At 33.2% G+C, this 12,556-nt stretch overlaps 1 protein-coding gene across 1 annotated transcript in view; it reads right to left on the bottom strand.

Moving 5' to 3' along the window:
- LOC123242471 (heat shock transcription factor 2 binding protein) overlaps nucleotides 1–12,556 on the bottom strand; it is a 139,413-nt gene that overhangs the window by 72,890 nt on the left and 53,967 nt on the right. The window contains exon 4 of the mRNA XM_044670250.1: nucleotides 3,537–3,686. Coding sequence (XP_044526185.1) covers nucleotides 3,537–3,686 — 150 coding nt within the window. The remainder of the gene's footprint in view (nucleotides 1–3,536; nucleotides 3,687–12,556) is intronic.

The raw sequence follows: 12,556 nt of genomic DNA, 5'->3' as shown, positions 1-12,556 counted from the left end.
GAGAGAACACCAACAACTGGCAGAATCAGGAAAGGCTTTTGTATATAGGAAAAAAAATATTGGATACTAAGAGACACACATGAGAAAGAGCCTATAACAAGGCAAGAAGCAAGAGGTAGAATGTCACACATGAGCAAAACATAGTAACCACTGAGACTGGAAAAGAATGTACACAAAGGGAAGTCATATAAAATAAAAGACAGATGGGAGCCAATTTGTGAAGAACTCAAATGATAGGCTGAGAATATTTTACCCTGAAGGCAGAAGGCAGCCAATGAGAATGTCCTGAGTAAAGGAGTGATACTTTCAGACGTATTTTAGGAATCTCAACTTGACAAATGTGTGGAAAATAAATTAGAGAATGGAAAGGCTGGGAGTCGAATTAGAATGAAATTGCCGAGGGGGGGTGGGGGGAGAAGCTAGGTGGCTCACTAGACAGAGAGCCAGGCTTGGGGACAGGAGGTCCTAGGTTCAAATTTGGCCTCAGATACTTTCTAGTCATATGATCCTGAACAAGTCACTTAACCCCCATTGCCTAGCCCATACTTCTCTTCTTCCACAATACACAATGTAGATTCTAAGATGGAAGTTAAGAGTTTAAAAAAAAAAAAAAAAGAATGATATTGTGATGGGCCTGGCAAGAGAATTCAAAGGCCATAAGTAGGGTTGAAATTACATGAGTAAAGAAAAAAAGATGGACATAAATGACATTGTGGAGATAAAATTGGCAAAATATTGCCACTGACTAGATATGGATATAAAATAAACCCACATAAATGATCATCATTTTTATATATTACCAACAAAACCAAGCAGCAAAAAATAGAAAAAGAAATTCCATTTAAACTAAAAAAAATAATATAAAACACTTGGGAAACTACCTATCAAGACAAATCCAGGAACTATGCAAACACAATTACAAAACGCTACACCCAAATAAAGTTAGATCTAAACAACTGGAAAAATACTAATTATTCATCGAGAGACTGAGTCAATAAAATAAAAATTGAGAATTTTACCTAAATGAATCTATAGTGCCATACTAATCAAACTACCCAAAATTTATTTTATAGAGCTAGAAAAAATAATAAAATTCATCTAGGTAAAGAAAAGATAAAAAAATATCAAGGATATCAATGAAAAAATGTGAAAGAAAGCAGCTTAGCAGTACCAGATTTCAAACCATATTACAAATTGGTAATCATCAAAATAATCTGGTTTTGCCTAAGATATAGTGGTAGATTAGTAATATATTAGGTATATAATATCTAATGACAAATGACCATAGTAATTTAGTGTTTGATAAATTGAAAGATTTAAGTTTTTGAGATAAGAACTTGCTATTTGACAATAACTTTTGGGAAAATTAGAAAATGGCATGGCAGAGACTGGGAATGGATTAACATTTCAAACCATATACCAAGATAAGTCAACATGAATATATAACTTAGACATAAAGGATGATACCATAAGCAAATTAAGGAAGCATGAAATAGTTTACCTGACAGATATATGGATAAGGAAAAAATTTATGACCAAATGAGATAACACATTATAGGATACAAAATGGATAATCTGGATTATATTAAATTAAAAAGGTTTTGTTCAAATAAAACCAATATAACCAAGATTAGAAGGAAAGCAGAAAATTGAAGGGAAGTATTTATAGCAAGTATATCTGACAAAGGTCTCATTTCTCAAATATATAGAGAACTGAGTCAAATTCATAAAAATATACGTCATTCTCCAAATGATAAATGGTCAAAGGGTTTGAACAGGCAGTTTTTAGATGAAAGAATCAAATGCATTAATAGTCATATAAAAAATGTTCTAAATCACTCTTAATTAGAGAAATGAAAATTAAAACAACCCTGAGGTATCACTTCACACCTATCAGCTTGGCCAATATGACAGTAAAGGAAAATGATAAATGTTGGAGAGAATATGGTGAAATTGGGGCACTAATGAACTGCTGGTGGAGTTGTAAACTAATCCAACCATTCTGGAGGGCAATTTGGAATTATGCACAAAGAGCTATAAAAGAAAAGCATACCTTTTGATCCAGTAATAACACTACTAAATCTGTATCCCAAAGAGATTTTAAAAAGGGAAAGGATCTGTTCATACAAAAATATTTATAGCTGCTCTTTTTTGTGGTGGCAAAAAAAATTGGAAACTAAAGGGATGTCCTTCAATTGGAGAATGGTTGAACAAATTGTGGTATATGATGGTGATGGAATATTATTGTGCTAGAAGTAATGATGAACAGGATGATTTCAGAAAGAGCTGGAAAGACCTACATGACCTGATGCGGAGTGAAATAAGCAGAAGCTGGTGAATATTATATATAGTAACTGAAATATCATGAACAATCAAGGGTGACAGACTCTTCTAACAGCAATACAATGATCCAGGACAATTCTGAGGGACTTATGAAAAAGGATGCTATTTATTTCCAGAGAAAGAACCTGAAGAAATGCAGATGAAAACATATGATTTATCCCTTGTTTATTTGGGTATATGATTTGGAGTTAATATGAAAATATATTTTGTGTGATAATACATTGAAATGCTTGTCAGCTCCAGGAGTGAGGAGGGAAGAAGGAAGGAAAGGAAACAACATGGATGATATAACTTCAGAAAACTCATGTGTAAATTTGTTATTAAAATTAAAAAAAAAACAACTCTGAGGTACCACCTCATACCTATCACATTGATCAATATGACAGAAAAGGAAAAATGACAAATGTTGGAGGGCATGTGGCAAAATTAGGACACTAATGCACTGTTAGTGGAATTGTGATCTGATCTAACCATTCTGGAAAGCAATTTGGAAGCATGCCCAAAGGGCCATCAAATTGTGTATGTCCTTTTACCGAGCAATAATACTACGAGGTCTATAACCCAAAGAGATTTTTTAAAAAAAGGGAAAAGGACCTATTTGTACAAAAATATTTATGGCAGCTATTTTTGTGGTATCAAAGAATTGAAATCGAGGGGTTGTCCATCAATTGGAAAATACCTGAACAAGTTGTTGTACATGATTGTAATGGAAAGCATTATCTCAGAAAAAACATGGAAAAAATTATATGAACTGATACAAAGCAAAATGAGCAGAACCTGAAGAAAATGAGCAATATTTTTTGATGAATAACTATAAATGACCTAGTTATTCTCAGTAATTCAATGATCTAAGACAATCCCAGAGACTCATAGTGGAAAATGCCATCTGCCTTCAGAGAAAGAAATGATGGAGTCTGAAATAAAGGCCAAAACATACTATATTTCACTTCCTTCTTTTTTTCTTGTTTAAGATCTCTAAGTTTTTTAAGAAAAAATTTTATACTATTTCTTTGTATCCTCCATTATAGTTGTTATAGTATTTTTAACTACTAAATAATTCTTTTTTTATTAAAAAAAAAAAGATACAAAAACACTGGGTCTTTTATTCAAAATTTACTAACAGAACTACCATGTTCTTTAAGCTATTTAATGTTGAACTATAATACTAAATCTAGTTCATAAAGCATGCTTACTCCTCCTAGGATTGCTTTAACTACTTCCTCATTGCTAGAAACACTCCACAAAAGGGTACATGTTGCTGCTCCCATTTGTGTACAATACTCTGCCTGCTGCAATAGTTGCTCCTTCAATTCATTCAGCTGTTGTCTAAGAGCCAGTTTCTCCTGAAATTAAATCAGAATTAAATATCAGAAAATTCATTCATTCATTCATTCGTTTCTAAACGTCTTTACTTTCATTCAAAAGCAATAATAAATTTTAAAAATTTATTTATTTTGCCAAGTGCACGTATTAAAATTTCCACATAAATTTGTCAAAGATATATGATCAAAATTTGTCTCCCTCCCACCTCCCTTCCCTCTCTTGGAGCTGGCAAGTAATTCAACCTGAGTTATTATCATGCAAAACATATTTCCATATTGTTTATTTTGTAAGCGAATAATCATAAAAAATTAAAATTAAAATTAAAAAAGTTAGAATGACAAGTATGCATGTAAACTAGAAAGACTGACTTGCCAAAGTTTTTTTGGTGACTAAAGCTCAGAAGAATTAAGATACTACTGAATATAACACTGTCTTAAATATTTTTAATGTTCTTTTTTTTAATTATGAACCTGGCAAAAATCAGCAAACACGAATGTTTCCATATGCAAAGCACAGAGATTTGTATATGAAACAGTAAGTCTCTATTTTTTTAAGTATTTATTAACTTGTTGAGACTCTGTTTGTGTTCCCTAAAACAACAATTCAAATACTCCACCTTTAATAGTCAGGGGTCATAATTAGTCCAAAACAAAAATATACTATGAAATTTTCATAGTAAGAAAAAAGCAATAAAACATTTCCCCAACAAACCTCCCACAAATACACATACTATCAGTAAGCAACATGAACATATGTAGGGAATGAATGAAAAGGGCAACATGTAGGAAATTTATGTGGCCAGGGTACATGTGTAGAGGAGCAATTCATGTTTTTAATGCTTAAGAGCCACTGATGCCTTCTGGTGATGTCCTCACATTGCTCTATCAGACCTGCTCCACCCTCCAAAACATAATCTCAGTTGGACACTGCTTCACTGGACACTAGACATCAAATGTGTAAACTCTAACATATGATGATCCATTGAAAGCTGCTCTTTTAGACACAATCATATCCAGAAGCTGCCTTGCTTAATCATAGCCTTCACTTAGCATTGTCAGGTCCAGGCCCACTACTCAAATGCAGAGCTTCTCTCTAGAGCCAGCTTCTGGCTTCAACTGAAGGTAATTTCTAGGACTACTTCTGCTTGGCTCCTTTAGCTCAAAGCCAGAGAGGTATCTTTAGAGTTCTTAGAAAAACAACCAACCCAACCACTGATGAGAAAAGTCATAGGAAGAAATATTTATTCTATAAGAAGTATTTACAGGCGAAACTGTCTCATTCCCTTCAAAGTGTTGGCTATGAAACCTCTAAATTCTATCTTGAAATTATCAGTCTCAGGCATCAAGTTCTTTAAAATAAATAGGTGACAGGCTCTCTTAGCCAAAAAGTTAAAGCCTTCAGTCTCAAATCAACCTTTTCTTTGGACTAAATGGCCTTTAGTCTCTTGGGAGACTTCACTCATGGTAAGTAAACCTCCAGATTTTAAATTCTGAAACCTCAACTATTCATTATTATCCATATAAAGGCTATTTATTGAGTAAATACCAAACAGCTTATGTACTAGGTTCCCCAGTTTTTTAACTTCAAGCCTTTTCCATCCTCCCATTCCACCATCTACCAGTCTAGTTACATTCCTGACCTATCACATGTTATATAAAATCAGTAAACCAACCAGCAAACAATAAGCCTAGTAAGGTCTTCTAGATAGGTATTCCTATACCTTTTAGCCAGTTATAAATTGCCTAACAACAAGAAGAGAAAAAGATATTGAGAGCTAGCATAGGCAAAGAGAAAACAATATCAACATGTTTTTTAGATCACATAATTCATTAGAGATTCCTTAGGGTTCAATTAATAATTAAAACATGAATAACTTTAGTAAAGATTAAAGGAATAAAATAAATTTATAAAAGTCATCAGTCTTATCTTTCTGTACATCAACAGCAAAATCTAGCAGGAATAGAAAGAAAAGGAAACTCACTTTAAAATAACTATAAAATTTACAGACTATCTAGAAACCTACATATCAAGATAAATACAGGGTTTAGATATATTTGAATATAATTACAATATTCTCAGTACAACAATAAAGACAGACTTTAATAATTAGAGATGTTAATTACTCGCCATGTGAATGTAATAAAAATGACTATATTAATAAATTAATAGATTCAGTGCCATACCAATCAAAAAGTTAGTATATTTAAGAGAAAAGAATAACAAGATTTATCAGAAGTAACAAGTCAAGAATTTCGAGAGAAATAATGGAAAATGTCCTCTGGTTAATATGAGTGTGTAAATGGTCAAAAAGAACATAGCTTTGCCCCATGTGCTCTAGCACAAGTGCAAATAATGATCACGAAGTCCAAAAATAAGTTATATTATTTTTATTCAGCTGCAGACTGCAAAAAAAGTAAATCCAGAACCTTGTGGACATTAGAAAAGGATGCCACAGGAAAATGGAATGAACATAGGTAAATAAGCCAGAAATTTGCCAATGTGTGTTATGTACCTAAGGGCAGGAAAACAACAGCACTCTGACAAAAAAAAAGTTTCCAAATTGTCATAAACTCACAGCATTCTGCCCACTCTAATTAGAGATTACAGAAACATAACAAATAATTATAAAAAGACATAAATAGTAAAATTTATTGTATAGGTCATAATAAAATAAAGATAGTTTAGAGAGCACAAATAAAAGACATAGAACCAAATGGAAACATGACAATGAAATCCTAAGTAATTAGTAGGTCAAAGAACAATTTTATAGGAAAAAAAATTGTAATCATAAAGCAGCATAATAAAATTTTTTCAATGCAGCTAAAGCTGTTCTCAGAAGAAAAAATATATCTCTAAAATATATTAACAAAATAGAAAAAGAGGTTTAATTAACTGAATGTGCATTTTTAAAAATCTGAAAGCTAACAAACTAAACCAAAATTAGTACAAAATAAAATATTAAAAATTAAGAGAATAAATAAAACAGAAACTCAAAGTTTATAGAAATAACAATAAAACTAAGAGATACCCTTAGAAAAGACTATTGAAATTGATTTTTTTTAATCTATAGATACCCTGACTAAGAATAAAGGGATAGAAAATCAACTCAACAAAATAACAAATGAGCATAGTGAAATCACAACAAAACCAGGGAAAATAAAAAGAATTGTCAGAACCTATTACACAGTTTTATACAATAAAATTAGAAATGCCTAAAAAATGTATAAAGTACCCAAACTAATTAAAGATCACACAGATAACATTAAATAATACAATCTCAGAAAAGTAAATAGAACTACCTATAAAGCAACTATCCAAGGAAAAAATATCACTGGTCCTGAAAGAGTCACAGGAAAATTTTATCACATTTTTAAAGACAATTAATAACAATACTTTATTCAAATTTTGGCCTTGGACATTTCCTAGCTATGTGACCTTGGACAAGTCATTTAACTCCAATTGCCTAACTCTTGCCCTCTTCTTCCTTTAAACCAATGACAGAAAGTATTTTTTGCTTTTTAATACCAGTATTATGTAAAGTATTCTCAAAAAATGAGGCAGCAAGCACTCTGTCAAATTACTTTTCTGAGACCAATACAGTCCTAGTAAAACAACTAAGGAAGGAAAACAAACACAATGACTACACAATGTAAGTAAAAAAGTAATAACCACAAAACAATTTAAAATGAATTGGGAGAGGCTTCTGGGTTAAGATGGCTACAGCATAGAAGCAGGGAGCTTAACTCTCCTAACCACTGAACCATACATGATACCTAAAAAGGACAAAAAAACCCAAATCCAAATGAATGAAGGGACCCCACAATAGGGCACAGGATCAAAGATACATGAGATTTGGGCATTTCCATGCTATAAGGAGGTGAAATAGCTCCCACCAAAACAGAAGCTGATCAACCCTCCCCCACCCCACCTATGGTGCCAGAGTGAGAGCCAGTCTGCCAGAATTAGAGTGAACATAGAGCAATCTCTAGGTTCTTGGCAGCTAACTGGGACCACCAGGGACTTGTCCCTGAGAACACCTAGACTTGAGACCCCAGGAGGCTAAAAAGTGCAAACCTTGAGCGCAGGGATAGAGCTGAGATAGGTGGCAGACAGCAGAAGCCTAGCAGACAGTAAAAGGTGCTCTGAGGCTCTTAAAGTAACCTCAGGCAAAAACTGTTCCATAGCTCCATACACAGAAAGCCTGCCCACCTCACTCAGACTTTTGGCTGAAAAGGAAAAACCAGCATAACAACGGCAAACAATACACAAGAAATTTCAACCAGAAGAACAACAGAAAGGCACTGACCCTAGATAATTTGTATGGAGAAAAAAATTCTGACCACAAAGGAGACAGTAGAAGAGGACAAACAAGTAAATACATTCAAACCTTCCCAAAAAATGAAAATTGGTCACAAACTCTTTTCTTTTAACCCTTAACTTCTGTGTATTGGCTCATAGGTGGAAAAGTGGTAAGGGTGGGCAATGGGGATCAAGTGACTTGCCCAGGGTCACACAGCTGGGAAGTGTCTGAGGCCAGATTTGAACTTAGGACCTCCCTGGGCCTGACTCTCAATCACTGAGCTACCCTGCTGCCCCCTGGTCACAAACTCTTAAAAGAGTTCAAATCTGAGATCATGAGAAAGATGGAAGAGATTTTGCAAGAAAAGTGGGAAATAGCTCAAAAAGAAATTAACAGTTTAAAAGACAGAAACTCCCAATTGTAAAAAGATGCCCCCAAATCAAATGAAATGATAAGCAAATTGGAGACTGAAATTAAATAGCTGGAAATCATAAACAAACAGGATAGACCAAACTGAAAAGGAAAATCAAAAGATTATAGGAGAAAATCAGTCTCTAAAGACCAGAATTGGGCAAGTAGAAACCAATGATCTTGCAAGACAGCAAAAACTAATAAAGCAAAGTCAAAAGACTGACAAAATAAAAGGAAACATGAAATATCTCTCTGAAAAAATGGCAAACCAAGAAAGCAAGTCTAGAAGAAACAATTTGAGAATCATTGGTCTTCCTGAAAAAATCAGAAACAAGCAGGAATCTTGACATTAAACTACAAGTAATTATCCAAGAAAACTGCCCTGATATTCTTGAAAAAGAGGGCAAATTAGGCATTGAAAGAATCCATAGATCACCCTGTACACTAAATCCTCAAAAGACAACCCCCAGGAATATAATTGCCAAATTCAACAGTTTCCAAGTTAAGGAGAAAATATTACAAGAAGCCAGAAAAAGACAATTCAGATATCAAGGAACACAAATCGGGATTACACAGGATCTGGCAGCCTCCACACTAAAAGACCATGAGGCTTGGAATATGATATTCAGAAAGGCAAGAGAACTACAACTAAGGATCACCTACCCATCAAAACTGACTATATCCTTCCAGGGGAAATTATGGGCATTCAACAAAATAGAAAATTTCCAAGTATTTTTAAAGAAAAGACCAGAACTAAACAGAAAGTTTGATATCCAACCACAAAAATCAAGAGAAACATGAAAAGGTAAATAAGAAGGAGAAGGAAAATTTAAAAAATTCTTTTTTTAAAAATTTACTTCTTTAAAGGCTTCAATAAGATCAAATGATTTGCATTCCTATATGGAGAAATGTTATGTGTAACTCTCAAAATTTGTATTCACTATTATACTAATTAGAAGAATTACTCATAGGGAGAGGTTGGAGTACTAAATGGTCTGACAATATGCAAAAAAAAAGAAAAGGGGGGGGAATAGAAGATGGCACCAAGAGAAACTTGAAGGAATAAGAAAAATAGGATAATCTATACCACACAAAGTGGTACATGGGAAGGGAATGAATCCTATTATAAGAAAGAGAGGAAGAGAGTATTAATAGGAAATACTTAAACCTTACTCTCAGTGGAATCAATTCTGATAGGGAAGAGCAGCTAGATCCACTGGGATATCAAATTCTATCTTACCCTATGGGGAAAGTTAGAAGTGATAAACCAAGGGGAGTAGTGGGATGGGGAGTTGAAAAAGGGAGGGAAAAAGAGAGGGAGAGGGAATTGAATAGGCCTTAAAAAACAACAAGAGGAGAACAAAAAGAGAGGAGGCAGAAAGAGTTTAGTTCACTTCTAAGGGAGGGGATAAGGGGGATTGGTTTAAAGCAAAATGCTGGTCTAAAAGGAAATAGCAAAAGAAGAAAGAGCAGAACTAGGAGAGGATATCAAAATGTTGGGGAATACACAGCTGATAATCATAACTCTGAATGTGAATGAGATGAACTCGCCCATAAAAAGGAACCAAATAGCATAGTGGATTAGAAAAAAAAAATCCTATCATATGTTGTCTACAAGAAACACACATAAGGCAGGTAGATATATACAGGGTAAAGGTTAAAGGCCAGAGAAAAATCTATTGGGCCTCAACTGAGAAAAAGGAGGCAGGAGTTGCAATTATGATATCTGATGAAGCCAAAGTAAAAATAGATATGATTAAAAGAAATAGAGAAGGTAATTACATCCTGATAAAAGGCAGCATAGACAATGAGGAGATATCAGTACTCAACATGTATGCACCAAATGGTACAGCATCCAAATTTCTAAAGAAGAAACTGGCAGAGCTCAAGGATGAAATAGATAGTAAAACTATACTACTGGGAGACCTGAACCTTCCTCTATCAGATCTAGATAAATCAACCTAAAAAATAAATAAGAAAGAGGCAAGAAAGGCGAATGAAATCCTAGAAAAATAAGAGTTAATAGATATGTGAAGAAAAATAAATAGGGACAAAAAGAATGCACTTTCTTTTCAGCAGCACATGGTACATTCACAAACACTGACCATGTATTAGGGCATAGAAACATGGCAAACAAATGCAAAAGAGCAGAAATAATAAATGTAACCTTTTCAGATAATGCAATAAAAATAATAATTAGTAAGGGTACCTGGATAGGCAAATCAAACATTAATTAGAAATTAAATAATATGATTCTCCAAAATCAGTTAGAGAACAAATCATAGAAACAATAATTTCATTGAAGAGAATGACAATGATGAGACATCCTACCAAAATCTATGGGATGCAGCCATAGCAGTACTCAGGGGGAAATTTATATTCTTGAGTGCATATATTGACAAATTAGAGAGGGCAAAGATCAATGAATTAGGCATACAATTCAAAAAACTAGAAAGCAAGCAAATTAAAAATCCCCGGATGAAAACTAAATTAGAGATCATAAAATTAAAGGAGAAATTAATAAAATCGAAAGCAAAAGAACTATTGAATAAATAAGACTAGAAGCTGGTACTTTGAAAAAACAAATAAAATTGACAAAGTACTCGTAAATCTAATTAAAAAAAAGAAAGAAGAAAACCAAATTAACAGTATCAAAGATGAAAAGGGAAACCTCACCTCTAATGAAGAGGAAATCAATGGAATCATTAAAAACTATTTTGCCCAACTATATGGCAATAAATATAGCAATCTAGATGATATGGATGAATATTTACAAAAATATAAATTGCCTAGATTAACAGCAGAAGAAATAGAATACTTAAATAATCCTATATCAGAAAAAGAAATTGAACAGGCCATCAAAGAACTCCCTAAGAAAAAATCCCTAAAAAAATTCACAAATGAATTCTATCAAACGTTCAAAGAACAACTAATCCAAATGCTATACAAACTATTTCACATAATAAGCAAAGAAGTTCTATCAAATTCCTTTTATGACACAAATATGGTACTGATTCCAAAGCCAAGTAGAACAAAAACAGAGGAAAGAAAACTACAGACCAATCTCCTTAATGAACATAGATACAAAAATCTTAAACAGAATACCAGCAAAAAGGCTCCAGCAAGTAATCACAAGGGTTATTCATTATGATCAGGTGGGATTTATACCAGGAATGCAAGGACGGTTCAACATTAGGAAAACCATCCACATAATTGACCATATCAACAAGCAAACCAACAAAAACCACATGATTATCTCAATAGATGCTGAAAAAGTGTTTGACAAAATACAACACCCATTCCTATTGAAAACACTAGAAAGTATAGGAATAGAAAGACCTTTCCTAAAAATAATAAACAGTATATATCTAAAACCATCAACAAGCATCATATGCATAGGGGATAAATTAGAAGCCTTCACAGTAAGATCAGGCATGAAACAAGGATGCCCATTATCACCTCTATTATTTAACATTGTACTAAAAACACTAGCAGTAGCAATTAGAGAAGAAAAAGAAATAGAAGACATTAAAATAGGTAAGGAGGAGACTAAGCTATCACTCTTTGCAGATGATATGATGGTCTACTTAAAAAATCCTAGAGAATCAAGTAAAAAACTAGTAGAAATAATCAACAACTTTAGCAAAGTTGCAGTTTTCAAAATAAACCCACATAAATCATCAGCATTTCTACATATTTCCAACACATCTCAGTAGCAAGAGTTAGAAAGAGAAATTCCATTTAAAATCACCCTAGACAATATAAAATACTTAGGAATCAATCTACCAAAACAAACACAGGAATTATACAAACACAATTACAAAACATTTTCCACACAATTAAAACTAGATCTAAACAATTAGAAAAACATTGATTGCTCATGGGTAGGATGAGCTAACATAATAAAAATGACCATTCTACCCAAATTAATTTACTTATTTAGTGCCATACCTACCAAACTACCAAAAAACTTTTTTTTACTGAATTAGAAAAAACTATAACAAAGTTTATTTGGAAGAACAAAAGATCAAGAATATCAAGGGAAATAATGAAAAAAATGTGAAGGAAAGTGGCCTAGCAGTACCAGATCTTAAACTGTACTATAAAGCAGTAGTCAGCAAAACAATATGGTACTGGCAAAGAGACAGAAGGGAGGATCAGTGGAATAGACTCGGGGTA

This window comes from Gracilinanus agilis, chromosome 3, assembly GCF_016433145.1.
Source record: "Gracilinanus agilis isolate LMUSP501 chromosome 3, AgileGrace, whole genome shotgun sequence".
In the NCBI taxonomy this organism is placed as follows: domain Eukaryota; kingdom Metazoa; phylum Chordata; class Mammalia; order Didelphimorphia; family Didelphidae; genus Gracilinanus; species Gracilinanus agilis.
This window is presented reverse-complemented; position numbering and strand designations above follow the sequence as displayed.